Raw genomic sequence first — 24541 nt, forward strand, 5'->3', positions numbered from 1 at the left:
ATCCACATCAAAATGTCCATAGAGCCGAGAAGTACGTGCATGATATAGTGCCCATAAAGCTTAATACCGATACCAACTAAAAAACCCGTGTAGTCAGGGCTGGTGGTATATCTCCCAAACAACCAAAATTGGATGCCAAAAGCAATACGAGGATAATGGGCACGATGGAGGAAAGGAAGCAACATGTAAGTGAGAATATGCCAAATAGGTCTATGATGCATACCCAAAGAGAAACATGTCTTGGCTTGTGGAAAAGAAAGAGTAAGGCCCTTGTCATCCACCACATCAGCCACTATGGAGATACCCAAGCAATGCAGAAAGTAGGCCTTCCTAGGCTAAAGATGAGCCAATGGCAGATCAAATACCCTACTAGATAATGAATACTCTATAGATGAAGGGTATTTCCAGGATCTGGGGTATGGCTGGACAAATGCACATGCTCCAATAGAGACTGCCATCCCGAGGGAGGCGAGTAGAGAACAAATGGCTAGGAATAGTAACATTCAAATGCCCAAAGATAATATCTAACAGAGCTGGAATCGAGCTGGAATCCACTCTCTAAAAGCATAAGTATGAAGAGAAGAAAACATACAAGAGATCATAAGAGTACAAGGCTGATGTTGCTCTAGGAAAGTAAGCAAAAGTGTAGCCTTGCAAGCTAACACATGAGTATGAATATTTAAGATATTTAAACCCCCATGCATCTTAGACGAACAAACACAGTTGTGCTTCAATAAGACGAACTACCTTATGATCCGTTTTAGTGTGCCAAAGGCATTCCATTGCCCTGGATATGAATTTCTCAATATCTATGAAAGAACAAGGGATCAACATTCATACACATACGCGCACACGTGCGCGCGCATTCGTGCACACACACACATGCACATGCACATGCACACCTTTGAAATGCTTTGCTCAATTTCAAATCTTGAAGAATACACATCTACACACACCCACATCTTTCAGGTGTAAATTGACCTTGGGTCAATTATAAATCTCTAGAAAAACACATTTAGACACACCCACAGATTTTAATTCAAAATCCAGTCTAGGTCAAATTTAAAATTGAAACCCTACATCCATATTTTAATTGCAAATCAACCTTGGCCCAATTTTAAAACTCTAAAATCTCTTAAGCATACACATCTACATCTTCATTTGCAAATCAATATTGAGTCAATTGCAAAACTCCAAAAACATACATCCACGTCTTGCAATCGTAAATCAACCTGGGTTGATTTGCACACACCAATATATTTTAAAGAATATCAACCCAAGGTTAATTTCATAACTCAAAAACACACACAACTCTAAAAATTTGAGAGTGTGAGATAGAGCCTTCTTGCCATCATGCTCTCCCTCTCTCTCTACTCCCCTAGCTCCTTCCTTTGAACCCTCCCCTAACACCTGGGCCCCCTTACCTCCCTCCATACTTCACCTGTGGTAGCTTGCTATAATAGTGACTTCAACCAAGCTCAATTTTTCCTACTTATATCAATGATTTTAGCAACTACAAATAAAAAATTCCTTGCTGATATTCAATGCCTAGAAAATGTGCAATCTTGTTGCCCTCAAGGTTGCCACCTCTCTTTCCTCCATTTTGCCATTTTCCTTCACTCCTAAAATTTAGTTTCATACTAGCTACAAGGTTAAATTCTCATTGCTCCAAGTCTCCCTTTCAAGTTCTAATACTAGCAAGGTTTAGCTTCAAGAAGATTCCTTTAATAGCTTCAAGAAGATTCATTTAATAGCTTCAAGTTTGGATTTTAACAATACAAGTTTCACATCCATGAAGGCGTCACCATTAACTTTAGATTTGAGTTTTGATAGTAGGTTCAACCCTCTCTCCCTACTCAATCAGTCATTCCCTTCTTAGCCTCACCCCTCTTAGCCTATCCCCCCCTCACCCTTAGCCCCTCCCTCTCAAGCCTCTCCCTCTTCCCCTCTTAGCCCATTTCTCTCCTTCTCTGTCTCCCCCCTTTGAGTCCATCCCTCAATTTGTTCCCTCTGAGTCCCTCTCTCTTATCCTCTCCCCGGGTCATGGGGGGAAGAATGTGTACATGTGTAAGAAACATTTCAATAAGCTAAAATTTTGTGTGTGTGTGTGTGTGCGCGCGCGCACATGCATGCATGCGTGTGTGCATGCATGCATACATGCATGAAAGAGAGCCAAAAAGTAATCAATGTGTCCAAGACGTGTGTGTGTGTGTGTGTGTGTGTGTGTGTGTGAGAGAGAGAGAGAGAGAGAGAGAGAGAGAGAGAGAGAGAGAAATTATTAAGCAAAAATAATATGTGTGTGTGTGTGTGTCTGTGTGGCCCACCCACAATCTAGAGGTAAGACCACATGGTGGGAGTAAGCCCACCATGTGGAACTTACTCCCCACCTAATAGTGAATGCCAAAAAAAATTGGGATCTCTATGATAAGTGAAAAAAGTGAAAATTATCCTATGATTTTGAATTAATTGTATGGTACTAGCCTAACCAAAGGCTAGTTGGGAGATCAATGTGTGTGTTTAGATTTAATAATCCCATCAATAAATGAACCATATAATTAATTCAATCAGTTGGATAATTATAAAAAGCAATGAATTGAAAAAAATAGGAAAACTAAATTGAAGTGACCTTTGACAATATTGAAATCCAAAAAATTGGCAAGGAAAGCAAGAGGATTAGCAATATAATTTTTCTTTATATTGAGCTTGCAAACTTAAGCAAAGAATTAGTATAACACGTCGAATCCATCAGGTAGTCCAGGCTTCGAGGTCAGGTCCACTTACCTGTCACCATCCACTGAAAACCATTTGTTAAAACAAAATTGGCATCATGTGGAAGATAGGTAATGCCTGTGTTCCCCAACTTGTTATCGCTTATACCAAAGAGACATAGACCAACAGACAGATTCTAAGAGCAAAAAAAATTAAATCGAATGGATCCCATACCCATAAGGGAAAACCAATGAATCGAATCAAGGGATGATCCACCCCCTTTTTTTTTAGGAAAACTTTATACATTCCAAAATTAAATTAACAAAAAGTGGGGTAGTTCACACGTTTGTGAGAAATAAAAATATCTCAATGTTTTGTAAACACCATTAAAGGAGAGGATGAAGGGGGGTACTCTACTCCCATGATTTAAGGAAAAAATGGTGGACAGCTTATCAATTCTTGCCTAAGTCTATGAATAAAGAAAATTTAAAAATAAAAGACAAACATAAAAGTTAGTCAACAACTAAATGAAACACTTTAGAAAATGAGTAAGTCTACCCAAAAAAATTGAGAGGAATCCATCAGAAAAAACATTCTTTAAAGGGAAAATAAACAAGAAAAAATGAAAAATTTTTAAAAGAAAGAGTTAACTAAGTGTTATATACGTTTAACTGAAGAAAAGGAAAATAAAAAGGAAAGCCACATAACCACATTAAGGAAAAAATGTTTAATTATATATATGTATATATTCGCTAGATTGTATAAATGCCAAAATAAATAAATGTTAATTAACTAAAGAAAAGGACATTAAAAAGGAAGGCCACATAACCATATTATGAAAAAATGTTAATAAAAAGAGACAAATTACTCTAATCTAGAAAGAGAACATAAAAATCAAGAGAGGAAAACAACATTGAAAAGGAAGTAAGAAAATAGAGCAAAAAAAGTAATTATCTATACATACATACACACACACACACACACACACACACACACACACACACACACATAATGAACCAAAGAGAGCCCAAGAACTAGGGGGCACCAAATAAATATAAGTATATATAAGCATATACTATATAAACTTATAAAGGAATAAAGCATGTTACTATAGACCCAATGAAAGCTTATAAGAAATTAAAGGGATAAAAAGCATTCTAAAATGTAATTGAGTTAGATAGAAATAAAGATTTCAAATTTTCTAAGAGAGCCGAAGAGCGTATCTACACCAACAAGTGAAAGTAAAATATATAAACTAAAAGGAATTAAACAACAACCAAGGTCATAAAAAGAAACTAAAAATAGAAAGGTCAGTCAACTCTATGGTTGACGGACCAAAGGACCAAGGTGAAAGGGCTAAAAATCTACAAAGTACGTGTTACTCACAAACACAAGCAAATGTGTTTGTGAAATGTCGCCCACAAGAGCCATGTTACTTTCATCGATAACGAGGAGCCAACACCAAGTTGTGCCAAGAGTAGAGCCAAGACCAAGTGAAGAAGTGGAAACTATTAAGCCAGAGTAGCCACACTAGAGAGCTTTGGGCTTTGCAAGCAGCTAGGAGTGAAGCCACATGGGCAGCCAACCTTGGAGCCATAAGGAGCCCGCAACAATGAAGGCAGAGTGCTAAGAGCAAGGAGAGGTGACCGAGTAGACCTATAGTGAAACTGCTACACAATTACATCATTGAAAAGTAGAGGAGCAAGCCTAGTACTGCACTATAAGCCAAGTTGAAGAAACCTTCCAAGTGAGATTGAACAACGAAAGCGGGAGGGAGACAAGATGATGAGATATCACATAAAGACAAGGGGAAGCAGTTCGCAAGGGAAAAAGTGGCACTAAAAGATCTACGTGAAAGGAATTAAACCAATAAGATCCAACTGATAGATTGCATAATACATGAGCTCTAAAAAGTTGTATATCAAGAGGGAGGCATGCAGTAAATAAAAGCAAGTAGATGAGTTGGGGAGTCAACCACCTATGAGGGATATGCACAAAAAATATTGGAGGGAAAGTAGCCAACCGAAAGGTAAGGGAGAGCAAGGAAAAGGTGAGAAAAACTTGAGAAGCGGATAGTAAAGTTGGCAGCCAAGGCAACCTTGCCGGGAGTTGATAGGAGCTCGTAGTTGGTGAAGGCCATAGCTGCCCAAGGGAGAGCGTGATCAAGAAGAGAGGAGGAAAAATGCACGATGACATAGGGTCAAGACAATAAAAGGTGCGGGTGAAGAGGAGAACCAGAGAAGAGAAGACCATAAATGGGAGCAAGGTGTACCCACTTGCATGTGTGGTGAGTGGCCGTTACAAGAGAGTGTGAAGTGGGGGGGGTGAGGAGGGGGGGGGTTCTTGATTATGTGTACTAGAAGTAAGGAATGGTTTCAAGTAAGCAAGTAGAAGGTGTGCATGATTTTGTGTGTGTGTGTGTGTGTATTTAAGGGAGAGAAAGAATTGTGTATAAGCAAGTTTAAGGGAAAGAAGGAAGAGTTATAGGGAGGTTGAAGTGGTTAGGGGTTAAAGCTAACATGTGTAAGCGTGTTGTGTGAGTTTGTAGGTGTGTGAGTGTTGGTGTATATAAGTGTGTGTTTGTTTGTAAGTTGTGTGCATGAGTGCATGTCTATGTGTGTGGGTGAGCATATATGCGTGTGTGAGTGTCAATGTAAATAAGTGTGTGTTTCTTTGTAAGTTGTGTGCATGGGTGCATGTCTATGTGTGTGTGAGCATATATGCATGTGTAAATGAAGAAAAAAGAAAAAAGGCACATAGCTACTGCAAGCAAGGTGGTGGAAAGAGGTTTAGAGGGGTAGAAGGTTGTGATAGGGTTGGGAATGAATTTGGGTATGGGTAGAGCCTAGGTTGGTAGGTAAGGTAAGGGTTTTATAATTAAAAGGTGGGTGGGACTAAAGGACTAAATTACCTAGTTATAGAGTAGTGGTAGTAAATAAGACAAGGGGATTTAGTTAACTAGGGGGATAGTTAGGTAGGAGAATTAGTTAGATAGGAGACCAAAGAGCATAGGAAAATTAGTCAAACCTAGTTTGGATAAAAGAGGGTATTAGCGAGCGGGGAGAAATTATATTAACTCCAAAAATAAATGTAAAATTATAGCTTCTAAACCATCAAAATTAAGGGGGTCTCAATGGGGGGATTAAGCATGTAAAAGACACGCTCATAAGGTTAAAGGCCAAGAAGAAGTGGCACAATGAAAAAAATGGAGAGGGGGAATCTTTATTAAAACCTTGTATGGTGGGCTATAGAGCCAAATTTGCTGAACCAATGTTTTTGCACACAAAAGGTAAACATTAGTAACTAAAGGCAAGGGACTCAAAATTTTACCAATGACAGTTAACCATGCTTAAATTTAACCTACAATGATGAATTAATTGTGTGGTACTAGCCCAACCAAAGGCTAGTTAGGAGATCAACATGTGTGTTTAGATTTAATAGCCCCATCAATAAATGAACCATACAATTAATTCAATCATTTGGATAATTATAAAGAGTTACATATGAGACATGGATCTAAATTTTTTTTTAAAACTAAGTTGAAGTAACTTTTGACAATAATGTTGTAGGCAAAGAAAATTTTAAGGACCTGGGCAAGAGGATTGGCAATAGAATTTTTCATTATATTGAGTTTGCAAACTTAAGCAATGAATTAGAACAAAAGTGTCGAATTCGTTAGGTAGTCCCAGTAAACAAACCTAGGTGTTAGAACATCATAGATTTGTGAGGGAAGACACCTAGGTAATGAATGTGCACCCCAGCTTGTTATCACTTATACCAAAGACCAAGACATCCAATAGGATCCTAAAGTAATCATCACAATTTATAGCAAAAAATAAGAGGGGTTTTATGACACCAAACCAAGAACACATAGGCTTTCAACAAAAAAAGGGGGGGTAATCCACACCCAAACTTTTCTCACAAATAAGGGGGGTAGCACTCACCCTTAAGAACATCTTTTTTAGACCACCAAGGGGGGTAGTCCTCACCCTTGGAAAGCACATCTTTTTCTTCTATTACATTAATTAAATAATTTAATAATAAAAAAAAAGGGGATTGAGGAACGTGAAATTACTTGATACATGACAATAAGTATTTAAGGGAACTCAAAGTTCTAAAAATAAAAAAATTTGTATTTTAACAATAAATTAAAAAAAGAAAATGAATTAAAGAGGGAATAAAGTCATTGAAAATCATGAATAAGTTTAAATAGATTTTTTTAAAGAAAAAAACCCACGAGAGCAAGCTCAAAGCGGAATACATCATGAAATCATGAGGATAAATAAAAATCCCTCAGAATAAGGTGGAAAACAACCAAGGCTGAGGCTGAAAGTGCCATCTCAACCCTATAGTAGTTTCAGAGAAGAAAGGAGAATCCTTCCATTCCCTGAAGAAAGAAGCCCTCCTAGCTGAGGCTGCACGGGAGTCCCCTTGCATACCTGTCCATACGGCCATCAAAGTCTGTACGATGTCTGTCCAGATACTAGCCAATGTGTGCGTGGGATGAACCTGAGTACCCATATAGCCTCTGTGCATCTAGCTCTCTAGATATGCCAGGCTGCTATGCTCGCTAGAATCTCCCAAGAAGTATCCACAGAGGCATGTACAGCTGTAAAAGGAAGGTGTGGTACCACATCCAATGAACAGGACTCAATCCGATGACGTCGAACCGAAATGGCCCGAGAGGAGTCAACTCCCTCATAGAAAACCTGAGGTCCTGTAAGAGAAAGCCAAGCCACCGAGCCCCATGTCATAAAAAGTGGGGAATGGGCAAAGTGACTGAAAATCCTGGCTACGCCCATCCAAATCAACCTTGCCTATCTGCAATCCCATAAGCAATGCTGAATAGACTCTGAAGCAAAAAGGCACCGAGGGCATGTAGGGTCGGCTCCGAACCTGGACCTCCAAAGGTTCACTGCAATCCCTCCATGGATAGAAAGCCAAAAGAAGATAGTGATCTTTCTATTCTTGTGGGATTTCCAGAGCCTCCTCTAGAAGCACCTCTGCTAATCTGCAGTAATACCAAAAGTCTCCCAATGAGGAACTCTGGAGGTCTCCAACCTCTACTACTGAGCCGAAATCTCCTGGCATTACTGACCGTGTAACGAAATAAGGGGATGCTCTTCTCTCAATGCCCTGCGTCAATCCACTCCCACTCTTCGGGGTCCCACTGTAAATACCTGATGGGAACTCCCCCATAGAGCCAGAGCCTCCAAGACCCGGTGGAGAGTAGCCAAGGGTCTGGGTCTAGGAACCACTCTGAATCTGATCCCTGCATCAAAAAAGACCTACAACCCTGATAGGCTAAAAAGCAGACTCAAGCAAGATGTCCTCTGTGGACTTGAGCAATCTGCCACCATCTTGGACACTAAAGATGTGAAAGATAAAATCTCTGTGCATAAGTTTAAGGGTGGCACTCGCACTCCCAATGAGTTGGAGGAGTGGCTCACGAAGCTGGAAGATTATTTCCGCTTCTACCCTAAGAATGATGAGGAGAGGATCATTTTTGCTGGCATGCATTTACAGGATTATGCACATACATGGTGGTGTTACATGCGAGAGTTACCTCAGAAGCCTACCACCTGGAAATAGTTCAAGGAGCTTATGGTCACGACCTTCGTCTCGGCCCTGATCCTTGAACAGTATCTTGCTGAATTCTATGCACTATCACAGACAGGTACGGTCCAGGAGTACTTGCAGCGTTTTTGGAGACTTTTTTTGTTTGTATAGGATATTTCTGAGAAAGGGAAGTTGCTGCGTTTTATACAAGGCTTAAATCCCTCTCTAGCTGCTGATGTGAGAGCTCACAATCCTCTAACCATTGAGCGAGCAGCCCAGCTTGCTGAGGTGTTTGAGCCAAAATATGCTGGCAAGTACAAGCATGTGTCACATAGCTTCTATGGTACTGCTTATGATGCTGACAGGAAGACAAATTCTGCTGATTGGATTGATAAGAAACCAGCAGCTGCTCCTTTCCCACGATATCCAACGGTTTCTGGAAGTAAGATGCCATATGCAAAGCCATACAGGCCCAGGGATGCAAAGATAGGTGTCAAACCTAGTGCTGGTTTTGACAAATCAGAAGTTAAACAACATTCCAGAGCCATAATGGACAGTAGGAAGAAGGCAAATTTATGCTTTAGGTGTGGAGAGAAATGGACACCTGAGCACCGAGATGTGTGCAAAATGAAGAATGTCAGCTCAGCCAAACTCAGCATGATAATTGAATTATGTGACGATGATGAAGTGGCTAATGTAGCAGACCCCCATGATGTCTCTCATGAGGAATTGACAGGAGCTCATGATGCAGATGAGTCTTTTGACACAGATGCCACAAAGGGGGACTGCTTTTCCTTTTGATCCGGGTGGGGCTATTGAACAAACCACTCATGTGATGCATGAGATTGATATTCAGCCTACATGTAGCAGGAAAGGCCGTAAGCCAACACTCTCTGTGTTGGAGCATCAACCTACAATGCCTTTTCATGTCAGAGGTGATGCTAATGGTAATGTTCCTGTGGATGATGAACAGATTTATTGGGATGCCCAGTCTACACTATATACCATCTCACTACATGCCTTGATGGGTGCCAAAAGTGCTGACACAATCAGGTTGAAGGGAATGATTAATGGCAGATCTGTCCATGTATTGGTAGACAGTGGTAGCACTCACAGTTTCATTAATTGTAGAACATTGCAAAGATTGGGATTAGTTGCTACAGAGATAGACCATGGTCTGAAAGTGGAGATCGCGAATGGACAGCACATGATCAGCAGACATTGTTGCCAGGATGCCAGGATCAAGTTTTCTGATCATTATGAGTTTGCAGGTGATCTTTTGGCATTGGATATGGGGCCCATAGATGCTGTCTTGGGTTGTGATTGGCTGAAATCCTTGGGGAAAATTAGTATAGATTTGAATGCTTTATCTCTTGAGTTTTGCCACAAGGGTAGAACTGTTACATTGTAGGTCAGAAATTGCAGGTCATTTCAGCAAGGCAGCTAGCTAGGGAGCTCAAGAACGAAAGTGCCATTTATGCATTGAATGTCTTTGTACCTCAGGAGGGTGGTATTCCCCATGTGGATAATTGTGAAATGCAGAAATTGCTCTTAGAATTTGGGGATGTGTTTGCTGATATGCCATCTCAATTGCCCCCAAAAAGAGATGTTGATCATGCCATAGTTCTGGAACATGGCAGTAAACCAATAAACAAGGCCCCGTATCGACTTTCTAAGGTTGAACGGGAAGAAGTGGCAACACAGGTGCAGGATTTACTTGAGAAGAACTTCATTGATCATAGCACCTCGCCTTTTGCATCTCGAGTACTCCTGGTGAAGAAGAAGGATGGCTCTTTTCGTATGTGCATTGATTACAGAGAATTGAATAAGACCACCATTAAGAACAGGTTTCCTATTCCCAGGATTGATGACCTGTTGGATGAACTCAAGGGTGCTCAGTATTTCACGAAGATTGATTTGAGGTTAGGTTACCATCAGATCAAGATGAAAGAGGGTGATGAGCATAAGACTGCCTTTTGTACAGAAAGAGGATTATATGAGTTCAAGGTGATGCCTTTTGGTTTGACTAATGCACCAGCCACCTTCCAGGCACTCATGAACAAGATCTTACACTACCTTCTTTTCAAATGTGTGCTGGTATTTTTCGATGACATTCTCATTTATAGTAAGGATGCACAGGAACACATTGACCATGTCCGACAAGTGCTAGAAATCTTGAGGATGCATCAGCTTTATGCCAAGGCCAGCAAGTGCACATTTATGGCAGAGGAGGTTGAATATCTTGGTCATGTTGTAAGCAGGCACGGAATCAGGGTAGACCCAACTAAGGTGAAATGCATTAAGGAGTGGCCGCAGCCACAAAATACCACGCAGCTCAGAGGTTTCTTGGGTCTTGCTTCTTTTTACAGGAGATTCATTAGGCACTTCGCCAAAAGGGCTGCCCCTCTCACTGATTTGCTGAAAAAGGATGCCTTCCAATGGTCAGAAGTAGCACAACTCAGCTTTGATAACCTCAAGGATGCCCTTAGCAATGCACCTGTATTGGTGTGCCCTGATTTCTCACAATCTTTCATTATTGAGATGGATGCCAGTGGCAAAGGTTTAGGGGCCTGCTGTCCTAAGACAAGAGCATGGTGTGATTGCTTTTGAGAGCAGGAAGTTTAATGCCAGGGAAATGAATTATCATGTTTATGATCAAGAGATGCTGGCAATCTTGCATGCTTTTGCAAAATGGCACCACTACCTGTACGGTAGCAAGATTAAGGTCAAAACGGATCACAGGACACTCAAGTACTTCTTAACGCAGCCTAATTTATCCATGAAGCAGAAGAGATGGCTGGCTGCAGTTCAATCCTATGATTTTGACATTGAATATAGAAAGGGGAAAGAGAATGTGGTTGCTGATGCCTTGTCCAGGATGTGGTCATGCAAACTGTCTGCCATTTCCATGCTTCATCAGGAGTGGATACTTGGGATTCAGGAGGAATACATGCAAAATTCTGATGCAGCCCCTATTTTTGTGGAGTTACAGAGTCCGTCCAGCCAAGGACATGTTCGATTTCAGCTCCACAACGCACTGTTATGGTGCAGGGACAGAATTTATCTTGTGCCAGACTCCAAGTACAGGTTGATGGTATTACAAGAAATGCACTCATCCCCTATGTCAGGGCATACGGGTATCACAAAAACATATGAAAAAGTCAAGGAGAGCTTTATTTGGGATGGTTTGTGGCGAGATGTGGTTAAGTTTGTCAGTGAATGTTTGCCCTGCCAACAAAATAAAGTGGACAGCCGGTTACCCACAGGCCTTCTGCAACCGCTACCCATTCCTGAAGGCAAATGGACTCACATTGCCATGGACTTCATTACAGGCTTGCCTTCTACAGATAAGGGTTGGGATAGCATATTTGTGGTGGTTGACTAAGCAGGCCCATTTCATACCGACTAGGACTCGGTACTCCGCTTCATAGGTTGCCTGGCAATTCATCGAGTATGTGTTCAAGCACCATGGTTTTCCTCAGGAGATTGTCAGTGACAGGGATGCTAAATTTATGGGTCACTTTTGGCAGGAGTTATTCACTGCAGTTGGTACTTCCCTTGCGCCTAGTACTGCTTATCATCCACAGACGGATGGACAATCAGAGAGGGTGAACAAGTGGTTGGAGGAGCATCTAAGGCATTACTATCATGACACGCAGAAGTCTTGGGACAAATGGTTAGCATTGGCTGAATTTTGCTACAACAGCACCAAACACCTCTCTATTGGCATGAGTCCATTCGAGGCTATGTATGGATGCAAAGTAGGAATGCCTTCTAGGGTTGCAAACTTGGCTGTGAAAAATCAGCAAGCAAGGAATGATTTGGAGAGTATGGATGCCCTTCTGCAATTGGCTAAGAGGAATATGCAGGATGCCCAAGCCAAGCAGAAGAAGTATGCGGATGAACAAAGGAGGTACTTATCTTTTGAAGAAGGGGATTATGTGCATTTACGTCTCCATAAGAATCGATATTCCTCGCTGAAAGGTAATACCAACACAAAGCTTGCCCACAGGTATTATGGCCCCTACAAAATCATCCGCAAAGTTGGGCAGGTAGCATATCAGTTGGAACTACCCAGTACCTCCAAGATCCATAATGTTTTCCATGTATCCTTGCTGAAACCACATGTCGGACAGCATGTCCAGGTTCTTCCTGAGTTGCCTCCTATGGATGAAGAGGGCCACATAATCTATGTGCCGGAGCAAATCAAGGGCTTCAGAGATCATGTACTCAGGAACAAAGCCTACATAGAATACCTCATCAAATGGAAAGGTTTAACGGAAGATGAGAATTCTTGGCAACTTGAGAGCATTGTGCAGGACTACCCCTATCTCCTACAGAGCTGATCAGTTTCTGTTGTATCCTTCTCATCCAAGGCAGCCTCTTGGAAATTTTGAGGGCAAAATTCTTTGGGAAGGGATGGCTGTAATGAAGGTGGGAAAAAGATGGCTTTTAAGGGGGAAATAGATGGGAGAATAGTAGGGGAAACGTGGGAACTGTGTGGGACTATATAAGTCAACCCAAAAGGATTGTAAGGGGCGATTGATTTGACGTCTAATCCACTTCTCCTTGCTTCCTTCATCACTTGTGTACTTCCAGTCTTGTTCTCTCTACTTCCCTCCCCTATTCCTTCTCTATCTCCCCCTGCCTTCCGTGGCTTTCTCTCACTTCCCCATTCACCTTCATTGCATCTTTCTTTTCTTCATTTGCCTTGTATGCTGCGGAAAGTTCCAATATGGCATTCACTGCACTATTGCTTTTCCTCCGTTTACCACTTGATCCTTGCTCTGTATCTCCTAGAATTCTCCCACTATTGTTGGAGTCTGACTGTGCAGATGAATCCATGGTGGAAGGTGGGGTCATTGCAAGACGCCTTCCCAAAAACTCATCCAACTTGCTGTACTGGTCTAGTTGTGCAGGAAGATTTTCTCTCTTTCTATCATCTTTTGTCATATTGAAGTAATCTGGATGACCTGATTTATTTTGAAAATCCTTCACAATCTTGTATTCTGAAAGAAGATTCTCCCACTTCCCTTTGCACTGGTTGACATCTCGGTTCTCAAAGCCAGTCTCCTTTAGATTTTGAACTACAGAAATCCATGTTTCTATGCTACTTACCATCTTGTCTCTGGACGTACTATTCTCATACTTGTCATACTCTCCTTTTTTTGCTAGAATCAAGGCATAGACTTCACTAGTACTCCAATTCTTGGTCCTCTTTCGTTTCAAAGTGTCACGGTGAACCTGGATTGCTGACTTTGTGTTTCCAACCTTGCCCGACCTGTATGATGATTAGCAGGCTCTTCTGTGAGATCTATTGTCTCCTCCATATCTCAACAACAGGAAAACCCTGTCCAATAATAAGTGACATAAAAAGTTAAGACACCCATGTGTAACACCACCTTCTTCACTATTTGGATGATAAATTTAGGAATTATAAATAATAATAGTTCACCAAATATTCACTCTAAACAAGATTTGCCACGTTCCCTCTGGCCATTAGTAGCACTGTTAACATGAAGAACATGGTGGATTATTAGGGGCAAAAGGATCCTCTTCTACAGGCTTCACAATAGCAACACTCTCCCCTCTTGGTGTTCCTGAAGTAATAAGTACCTCCAAGGTCCCCACTTACTGCCAGGGGTTCTACTTTGCACTAGATTGCCTTGACAGTTTCTTCTTCATCTTTGAACAACAGCTCAAGCCTCCAACCACTTCAAATGGTTCCATGGTCCAATTACTCTTTTGAGTCTGAAAGGCATCGTGTTGAAAGAATTCCCTGCAGCGCTCTAGTCAAGAGCAAAGGGTGTCATTTCTCAGCTCACTCAGATCACTTTTCAAAGCAATATCTCGAAACTCAAAAGCAGGTCTGTAGGTACGTTAAGCATGGCCTGCCTTTTTTTCTTAACTGTCTGAACATTATCTGCGAGGCATTGAACTAGGTTGATGGCCAGGCATTGAACGTTGTTAGCGACACAATTCACAGGCATTGAACTAGGTTGATGGCCAGGCATTGAACGTTGTTAGCGACACAATTCACAGGCATTGAACTAGGTTTATGGCCAGGCAAACACATTTTCGACCTCTGGCATTGAGCCCATGGCTTTCAGCAGGCAGCTCCTGCAATACTTTGCATTGCAAACGAGGCACTTCTCTTTCTCCTGCAGCCTATTGGCCTTTGAACACACATGGCATTCTCCTTTTCTTCTTTGCTGGTTGTTGAAGGAATAAGAATCTGCTAAGTTTTATCTCGCATATCTCTCGAGAGAACCCATTGGGACCGTCGTCAGCTACTATGCTATGCTCACAAAGGAAACCCTATCCATGGAGGTCCATCGGAACAGTCCTGAACGGCGCTTCTGATGGTGAGAAGGCAAGTGTCATCTTCTTACAGAGCCTCTTCATCTTTGCACCATCGAAGGTCGCCCAGTCCTTGCAAGAGGACCCACACTGCCCTCATTGGTGCAATACTTCCAGAGATGGGGAGCTTGTCATCGCTCCAGCTACTTAGCCTTCTCACAATCGCCTTCGTGGAAATGTCCCTTCGAAAATCGATAAACTCACCAACTTGGAGCATCTTGTTTTGAGCTAGGTCTGTTCCCGTGGAGATTGGAAGCTTGAAGAACCTTGTCATTCTTGGAGCACTAGACGAAGAAGAGAGAAAGCAGGCAAAACGATGCTCGAGCACCAGGTCGGCGATGGCGATCTCGTGCCCCGCGAACAGTAGCTCCTCCACCAGATCGCGAACAACAGCTCCTCCCACCAGATCCGTAAAGTACCTGTGTCTAGTTCAAAATCAACTAAACTTTAGGTGAAAAAATTCCAGTTAGTGAACAGGGAATCAGCCCTTAAACGCCCTTCTTTATGCGTGATGGACCCAGGCATGGAAATGCTGTTGGGGGGGGAACTGTTATGGATAAATTTGTCTAAGAAAAAAGGCATAAACATGTGTGTGTGTTTGTATGTGTGGCAATAGTATAATAAAATATGGAGTGCATGCCCAGGGTTGAGGTGGCATGGCATGACCATGTGCCACCCTTCCACGTAAGAGGATCCATAAGGTGTGATGTACATAATCCATGGTAGTAATATTATAAAATATAAGGTGGCATGGCTCCTCCATGTGCCACCCCTCCACCTAGGCTGCATTTAGTGGCCTAAAGTCCATGAGAGAAGTAATATAAAATTGTGACATACTGAGTGGCTACCAAAAGATACTTCTTTTTGCGGGCAGTCATGGACAGGGGTCTGACAAAATCTATTTCCCACTTCTGAAACGGATGGATGGACATCACTGGGTGATGTTGCCCAAGATGCAAATCCTTCCTATCAAAGAATTGGCATGGTTCATAGGTTTTGCAATACAAAGTGACATCCTTGAACAAGGTCGGCCAATAGTATCCAGCATGTAAAATCTTCTTAGCTGTATAGTCACTGGCATAGTGGCCTCCACAAAATCCATCATGATAATGCTTCAATACCTTAAGCACTTCATCTGCATCAATGGCCCGTCTTAGTACCCCATCCATGCCTTGACGGTACAAGATTCCATCAAAGAGAGTGTAGCGCCTACTATCTCTTCGGATCTTCTTTCTCTCATAGCTAGTACTTTTCGGAGGAAAGGAGAAAAGTAGTCAGAAACCTGTAGATACCACCATACCATGGATCCCCAACTTTTATGGCTGCTACAAGGGTTACATCGAGGCACTCCTCTATATCAATCAAAGCATTCTTCAAGTTGAAACAACCTCCTTTTACAATTTTGAAAGAAAAATCATATTCTTGTAGAACTGCCAACCATTTAGCCAACCAGCCCATCGGATTTGGTGATTGAAGAACCTGCTTTGTAAGACTATTGCTACAAATTATAATGGACTTTCCAATAATATAATGCTTAAATTTCTCAATGCAGAACACCAAAGACAAAGCATGCTTGTCAGCCTTAGAGTAGCGTCGTTCAATTTCGAGCAATTGTCGAGAAGCAAATCGAACGGGATACATGAACCGGTCCTCCCCTTGCTGGAGAATAATACCCGCCAGAGTGTGCTCACTAAACCCAGGATTGATATAGAATGTCTTTGACCAATCAAGATTGCGTAGAATGGGTTCTGAAGCCAGAGCACTCTTGATTTGCAAAAACCCATGATCACAATCCTCATCCCAAGAGAAATCAACTCCATCTTTTAATAGCATAGTCATGGGTCACGTCAAAGCAGCATATTGATCAATAAAGCGGCAATAGTATCCTGCTAGATTGACAAATGAGCGTACCTGACATTTGGTTGTTGGCGGGGAGAGCTTGAGGATAGCTTCTACCTTCTCAGGGTCAGGCTTGACGCCCTCAGATGAGACAATATGTCCTAGTAACCTCCCTTAAGTGGCTCCAATGGTGCATTTCTCAGGGTTGAGACTGCCATTCGCATCATTGACCCTTTGGAAGGCAACCTAACCTTCATGACGTGCTCCTTACGTGACAAGAATATACAGAAATCATCTAAAAACACCTCCAAGAAATCCCCCAACTAAGGAGCAAATACCATCTGCATAAATCTTTAAAAGGTAGCAGGAGCATTGGTGAGGCCAAATGACATTACTTTGAATGCAAATGTCCCCCAGGGTGTGGAAAATGTGGTTTTAAGCACATCTTCTTCGGCAATTCTGATTTGATAAAACCCGGAGTAACCATCACGGAAAGTATACATCTCATGACCACTTACCTTCTCAAGAATGAGGTCTTGAAAGGGAAGAGGATGATGGTTCCTCTTGGTGGCTGCATTGAGTTTCTTATAGTCGATGTAGACTCGCCGCTTGTTGTTTTTCTTTGGGGTGACTACCACTGGTGAAACCCATTCAATATTATGAACCGGAACAATAAACCCAGCTTCTACAAGTTTCTATAACTCTGAGCACAAAGCATCACTCTGTAGGGGCCCTAATCTCCGATACTCCTGAGCCACAGGCTTCGCATTAGGCTTCGGCTCTATCTTGTGCTCTATGGTAGTCATCCTTGCAATTATTTCTCTCTCTCTCTCTCTCTCTAGATATATATATATATATATATATATATTAGATAGCTTTTTCTTTCTTTGTCCTTACCTAGAAATTTAACATTTATTGTTTTGCTCTTATCTTTATCCCCTTATTATTTAGAGTTTATGTAATACCCTTTTAATTTCCCCCACTTTATTGGCTTTCTAAATTGTTTTTATTTAACTTGGTCGCCCTACTAAGTTATATTTTTCATTTAATTGCTTTATGGTTCTATTGTAATTCTTGCTTGATTTACCTAAGTTTTATTATTAATTATGTTGATATTTCATTATTTTCTATTTTATCTAATTGATCACCTAACTCATTTTCACATTTTATGCACATTCACTTTTTTCAACTCTACTTCCTAATTTTCCCTATCAATGATAATAAATAGTTTCCTTAAGAGATGGTGCTGAGACCCCCCTCACTTGACTCATTTAACTCATTTAAGTCTTTAAAAAAGGGGGGGTGGAAACTACCCCCCATTTACTCTTTTCCTAAACCTATAAGTATTTGTTTTACAATTCATGTGGTTAATTCTATTCATGCTAGGCAATTTATTTTAGTTTTTCCCTTGATGTATCTTCTATAATGGAAATTGCCTTCATTAAATTAATTGCTTCATTCTTTTCTTTTGCTCTTTTTGTGCTTTAGGTAGTTTGGTTTTACTTCCTTTTGCTTGATTAGAGCATGGGTGTGGAATACCCCCCATGAATGTAATTAATTAACTAAGGATGTGGACTACCCTCCTTAGTTTTTGAGATTTAAGTTTTCTCATTTGGGCTTGGACTACCCCCATTGACTTTCAATATTTTTCAATAAAATTTTCCATTAATTTCCAATAATTTGTTCTTAACAAATTCTCTTTTCTCATTAATTCCTCATTTTCCTCATTTAATTTATTGTCAAACTATATGTTCCTCATTTATTTCCTTGACAAATTATTTTATTTACAAAGTAAGTTAGGCATTTTTTGGAGTCCCCCCTTAAATAGGTGGGCACTTAGTTGTTTAACTACTGTAAATTTTTGGATTTTCCCCTTAAATAGTTGGGTACCTAGTTGTATAACTGTTGTTAGGCTTTTTTATAAGTGATTTGATTCCCCTCTTAAATAGTTGGGCACCTGGCTGTAAAACTACTGAAAGTTTTTGTTAACCAAACCCCCTTTGTCACCTTCACTTTTTAGTCTCTAGAACTATATTAAGTTGTAAATCCCAACTATTTTCTTGCTTAATTTCTTTAAATTTTCCTTTTTATCTTAGAAATTTGAAAGGTTTGTTCAAGCTCTTTGGTAAAGCGATAATAAGCCAAGGGATATATGCATTACCTATCTACCCAAATTCAACTTCATTGTTCTAACAAATTCCACACTGCGTACCCTCTACTGATCCACACGTGGATCATGCCCTAGCGTGTTTCCCCCCCAATCATTTAAATGATCTTTCTACTGTAATGTTTAATTTTTAAAGAATGATATTTTTTGGTTTCTACCACGTTACTTTTGTAACCTCCCTGGAGGTTGGTTGAGCTTCTTTATTTTAAATACCTCTTTTAATTAGTGGTCTTTTTTTAATGGTTCACACACACATACCCCATTCTCCCCCTTCCCCCTCTTTTAATTTTTACACTTATGTTCTTTTCTTTTGCCCACTTTTTATCTTGGCTTTTTACTTATAAAATTCACACCTCTTTTATTCACTATTTCGTTAATTATTAATTATTTATTAGCAATATAGGTTGTGCTTATAAGCATTGTATATTTATTGCCCCCTATTTTTACATACTCACACACCAATATTTACTTTCTTTGCCACTCACTTTGAAGCTATAAAAACCCTCCTTTTCACATTTTACACAACCCTCACTATCCCCAATGTAAACCCCCTTCTCACTCTATCTCTCCTTAACCCACTAAACCTAACCTCTCCTTACACCTTGCGACCACCCCACATTTTCTTCCCTTACTTGGCATGGCAAATCATCGGCTCAAAGAAATCTCCCTTCGTAGCACTCCAGTCCAGTACATAGTGAATTATAGGGAGGCAGTCCTTAAGCTGAAAGGAATTGATGAATTCCAAAAGATAAGGGGTTTCGTGAGAGGTCTCAAAGACACTTATAAGGTTGAGGTGAAAAGAAATTATCCTAAAACCTTTGAGGAAGCCATTAAGTATGCCCAAATATATGACGATACGATGGGGAAATTCAGAGTTGGAACTTCAGAGCAAACAAGTTTTGTTCCAAAGTTCAATAAAAGGAAGGGGCACTTTAAGAAGGAGGTTCCTCAAGCACCATCTAAGAAACCTCAAACACAAAATTATCCTCTCTTGAAGAAAGAGGATTATGAAAGAGCTAGGCAAGAAAAACTTTGCTTCAAATGTTTAGGCAAAGACCATGCTGCTTGGAACTACCCTAAAAATAAATCAGTGGGAGCTAAAGCCCCAAATAGATCTCCACAAAAACAAGTGCATGTGGTGCAAGTATTGTCGCTTAATGGTACTGAAAAGTACACTGAGGTAGAGGTCCATCATGAGGATAGCACCCACATGTGTTGTCTATCATTGGCAATGTGGCAACCCACCTTTGGTCCTCATGATTTAATGAGGATGCATGGAAAAATGAAGGGGCAAAGAGTAAGAGTGATGGTGTGGTCTCTTTGGCAAAGGGCAGTGATAAAAAAGTTTGGGACACCATGATATATGGTGTAGAGGTGGATATTCAAGGCTATCAGGATGCCTTGGATTTCCAAATCATGCATCTCGATTGAACAGATGTAGTGCTTGGTTGAAAATGGCTATATAGTCTTGGGCACAGTTTACAGAGGAGTTATCTTAATAACTCCATTATGTTTGAAAAAGAGGGTAGAGTCTTCCAGATTCACAAGATTCTATAGGAGATTCATCCAAGATTATGCTAAGATTGCTATTCCAATGACAGACTAGCTTAAGGGGAAGGGAAGCACCTTCATATGAAATGAACCTCAAAAGAGAAGTTTTGAAAAATTAAAGGTAGCTATAGTGACACCTCTTGTCTTAAAAGTAGTGGATCCCTCTCAACTTGATTAGGAGGAATCGGTGATTTTTTAGAAATAGATACCGATTGAGAATCGGCTATCTTAGTTATAGCTTCAGCTAGGGTTTTTAATGTTTCACTGATAATCCCTAACTATGTTTCTATATTTTGCGTTCGAGTTTTAAGTTTGATGAATTACGCATACGGAATTCCATAATCACGGTAATCAATATCCTCCATTTTTACATTATCCTCTTGCGTTTCAGTTTGTACCTCCTCATGTGTTTCCTCTCCAACTGTTGCTTTTTCCTTTCTAACCCTTTCCTCGGCCTCTTTAATCATACCATCCCTTTCTGGAGTGGTCATTATAAAGACGTATATTTTCCATAAATTATAAAGCAAAGCACTTTATATCAGAGAGAAAAATGTGATGCCCACTTTCCTAGTATTTGTTCGAGGCACTGGATTCATCTTCGAAGTCGTCTCACTTTCTTTGATTCGCGCTTTCTCACTTTCTTTCAATTCACAATTCTTCGATCCGGCTTCTTCCGTTTCCCTCGATCTCGAACTTCAAAATCCTGCATTCTTCTTTTGATTATGACAAGGTTCAAGAGATTGGAGAAAGGGATGAAGAGGATCTTAGAAGCTTGGGAGAAAGAGGGGGTGAGAAAACAAAATTTTAGGACCTTGGGGAAAGGGGTAGAAAAGGTATTCATTAGATGGCTTTTTTCAAGGTTTTAAACCTTTGTATGACATGGCTCTATCAAAAGCTTTGATGCAGACTGTCGATTTCGCACGAGATTTCCTCTTCAACTTCTTCGCCTGCTTCGTATGGGAGTAAATAAGCTCATAAGAACAATTCCTGGGAATCTAAGCCAATGTGAAAGTCGACGGCTAGTAACGCATCGTTTGGCTAGTCAAAAATCAAGCCTATATAGCAAGGTGTCCGTATGGTCTACAGTGTTTTGAGGACTATCGAAAGTGCCTCCCACGATTCTTGTATGCAAGTTTAGACTTCAGAGAGTCGCGTTGCAACGTTGCTAGACAGTAAATATCCGTCGTGCAGCAGCTGCAACTAGTCTCTCCGCTCGTTTTCTGTGCCATCACCATGCTTCATTGCGCATGTAACTCCCTTGGCTATGACTATGTGAAGAACAAAGGATACGCTACGTAGAGCGTGCAGCCAATAAGGCTGTCAGAATCAAGCCCTGTGCGAACTTCGAAGGCCGAATACTCCATGCTTTCACTGCACATCTCCGATTGCCCACAAACAGACAACCGCCTTACAAAGTCTTCTTCTTCCTGTCATCAGTAATTGCTTGAGATAACTGCTTAACCAACTTGTTTCTTTTCACACTCCCGTGTAGTCACCAATGCTGAAGCCTTGCAATTAGGCCATTCTCCAGGAGCGGAACAGCCATATCCATTGTGTGAAGGCCAGCCGCCCTCAAGTCTTCACAAAGTTCCTACTCGTGGCAATCCAATCTAAGTACCTCACCCAACAACACAGCAACAATTTTTATTCTCAGATTCAGAACGAGGCTCTGATACCAATGATAGGGATCCCCAAACCTCGAGGGCTTCTCTTTTTTTTGCTAGTCTACCCAGCCACAAGAGCCCCTTTATTTTTTGGCTCCATCTAGATTCCTCCCTCCTAGCCCAGCACTTGCCACTTGGCCTCCAACTTTGGTGCCACATGTCCCACAAGGGACCTCTCTAGGACTCCTTATGCACCACCTCATAAATGCCTAGACCTAGGCGTGACCCTACATCCAAGCCCTTTAGGCCCTATTAATGCAAATGCTGCCAAGCCCTCTGGCTTCCCCTTATACTGTGGTTACACGATATCATAGTTGACGTAACAAGTGGAAGGCATCGCTGATGGTGAGGCTGGACCGGACAGAATGTCATCCACGTTCAGATAGAGCTTGCATTGTCTGTTCAATTGCATGGTGTCTCTTCAGTGTTGCAAAAGAGGGGAGGCGCAAGAGGAAACAACTTCCAAGGTGGAGAAGAAGAAACAATCGTAACCGGTGCATTGGGAATTCAGAGGACCTCAAACTTAAATTAAGTGCTAATGGGAAAACAAAATCAATCAGTTATTTTAATCGTAACTAAACAGGTTCTGTTAAGAGTTTTTAATTTAATATAACAGCATGGATAAAGTGCAAATGTTGTGGTCATAGATCGGACAGCATATCTTGCTGCGTAGTACGTGATTGCGTATTACGGTTGACTTGGAGTCTACGTTCAGCCAAGGCTCAAGCGATCAGGCCTCGCGGATGCAAGCAGCTTCGCCTCATTCTTACGCGGCGGGCTTCTCAGTTTTGTAGCTCCACCCGCTGGGGCACATCTTTCTTTGAGTAATCTTCCTCCTTCCAAATTGGGATCGGGATCCGGATCTCCATTCACAGCATGGATGCAGGTGTAACAACACAACCACAGCAGCGAGCTCCCGTTGACAGAGACGATGTGATCAACAGTTACGAACACCAACTGGAAAAAGCGAAATGGGGCGCTCTTGTGGCTGGAGCTCTGCAAGGCTTCACCAGATTTCTGGGCTATTGTAACCTTACCTGGGCCACCGTCGTCCTGCTCGGGGGTTTTGTGAGTACCTTAGAAACTTCCGATTTTTCAATCGTGACTATTTTGTTATTGCTAGAAGCGGGACGCTTGGCATCAGCTATCTTCTTCAGCAGGGTAGTGAGAAGGGCCTTAATAACTCTTAGTCAGAACCCTGCTTCCTTGAAACAAGACGACATTCAATACAGGATCACGTGGGTTTTGAGGGTGTTCTCGCAGATTGGGCAGGTGGTTTTCATCTCACCTAGCATAGTCTTGCCGATGATACGACTGAGGGCATTGTTGCACGATGTTATTGAGGAGCAGAATCTGCAAGCTTCTCTCCTAATTTTTTATATACCAGTCCTCTTTAACGCTCTTGTAGCCTTAGTAGCCGTCCTTTGCTCCGTAATGATACTTTACTGCTTGTACGATCCTTGCGACCAGAGCATCCAAAGGTATTACGATGCTATACTGCAAAGGGCATTCGATGATGGCGTTGTCCTGGCAGACGATTTTGAGTTCCTAGAGTTTGCTTTCAGCATGTTGGGGCGAGATTTTTCCCGGAATGTGCAACCTCATGTTGTTCAGAAGCTCCACAGCAAACTCATACAATATCTTTATGCCCATCGGCAAGGTCTTGACATGTTATTGTTGTGCTTAGACCGGGATAACATTTATGTGCAGCAGGCAGCAGTAAGCATTGTGGGTTTCTGGGCTGATCAAGAACCACTTTCCGCGCCAGTTCGACTTCCAGCCAACGTCCTGGCAAAGCTAGCAGACAAACTAGGAAGTGGTCAATTAGGTTGGGCAGCAGCCAACAGCTTTGGCCTCCTTGCAAAAGACAACCCTTGCACAGTCTTGACCCAAAGCAGCAGCGGGAAGAGGGTTGTGGACGCTCTGATAGAAATGATAGACCCATCTAGCTCAAGATCTTTGGCTTTTGTGAGAGCATTGGTGAGCTTCTACCAGATCTCGAATGAGAGGGAGGTATCACCAGATATTGAGAGGGAATTGGAGAGGAAACTTAGGCAGATGCTAAACAACAGCAAACGCCATCGGTTGAGGGTGTTGGCAGGTTATCTGTTGATGAAAATGAGAAGGCTCGTAGATGCGTCAGACATAGAGGACATCAGACCTATTGCGGACGACTATTTCTGGAGATCTGAGGTGAACATGCTGGACGAACTGAGGAGGAGCTTTGACTTAAATCCCTTGGATTGGGCTACAATTGTGGGGATGAGGACAGATCAAGGGATAGTTTTCACAATCAGAGAAAGCCTCTGAACGTCTTGTAAATCCTCTGGCCGAGAATTTTTCTTCGAAAGTTGACATAAACGATTGCCAGGATCTTTTGCTCATAGAGGAGCTTGGGGAGCGGCCTACGGCAACAAGCAACTGTTTGGTTGCCGACGAGCGGGCTTTTCGATGGGTCTTTTACTTCATCCCTAAAGTATCCCTTCTTTTAGTTCATCCCTCTTCTTTTTAAAACATTCTTTGAGAGGCTTATCTTTTGTTAGATCTAAAGAGTGTGGACTACAGCGATAAACAATGTCCCCTCATGGTCCCTTCCCTTAATACGTGAACGTGGACAATTAAATTACACGCCCCTCTCACCTTAGCTTCATCGTGTATACACCCCCTTTCCTTATATTCCTCTTGCCCTGTG

At 41.5% G+C, this 24541-nt stretch overlaps 1 protein-coding gene and 1 pseudogene across 1 annotated transcript; both read left to right on the forward strand.

The window, feature by feature from the left end:
* Positions 1–9103: 9103 nt before the first annotated feature.
* LOC147889979 (uncharacterized) lies at positions 9104–10893 on the forward strand (annotated as a pseudogene).
* Positions 10894–22531: 11638 nt separating this feature from the next.
* On the forward strand, positions 22532–24244 carry LOC147889980 (uncharacterized). The gene has a single exon (XM_087390854.1). It carries the CDS (start codon positions 22726–22728, stop codon positions 24157–24159), a length of 1434 nt encoding a protein of 477 aa, XP_087246980.1. The 5' UTR covers positions 22532–22725; the 3' UTR covers positions 24160–24244.
* The last annotated feature ends 297 nt before the right edge of the window (positions 24245–24541 follow it).

This window comes from Dipteris shenzhenensis, chromosome 19 (assembly GCF_047967505.1).
Source record: "Dipteris shenzhenensis isolate YYH24624 ecotype China chromosome 19, Dip_SZ_1.0, whole genome shotgun sequence".
Lineage (NCBI taxonomy): Eukaryota > Viridiplantae > Streptophyta > Polypodiopsida > Gleicheniales > Dipteridaceae > Dipteris > Dipteris shenzhenensis.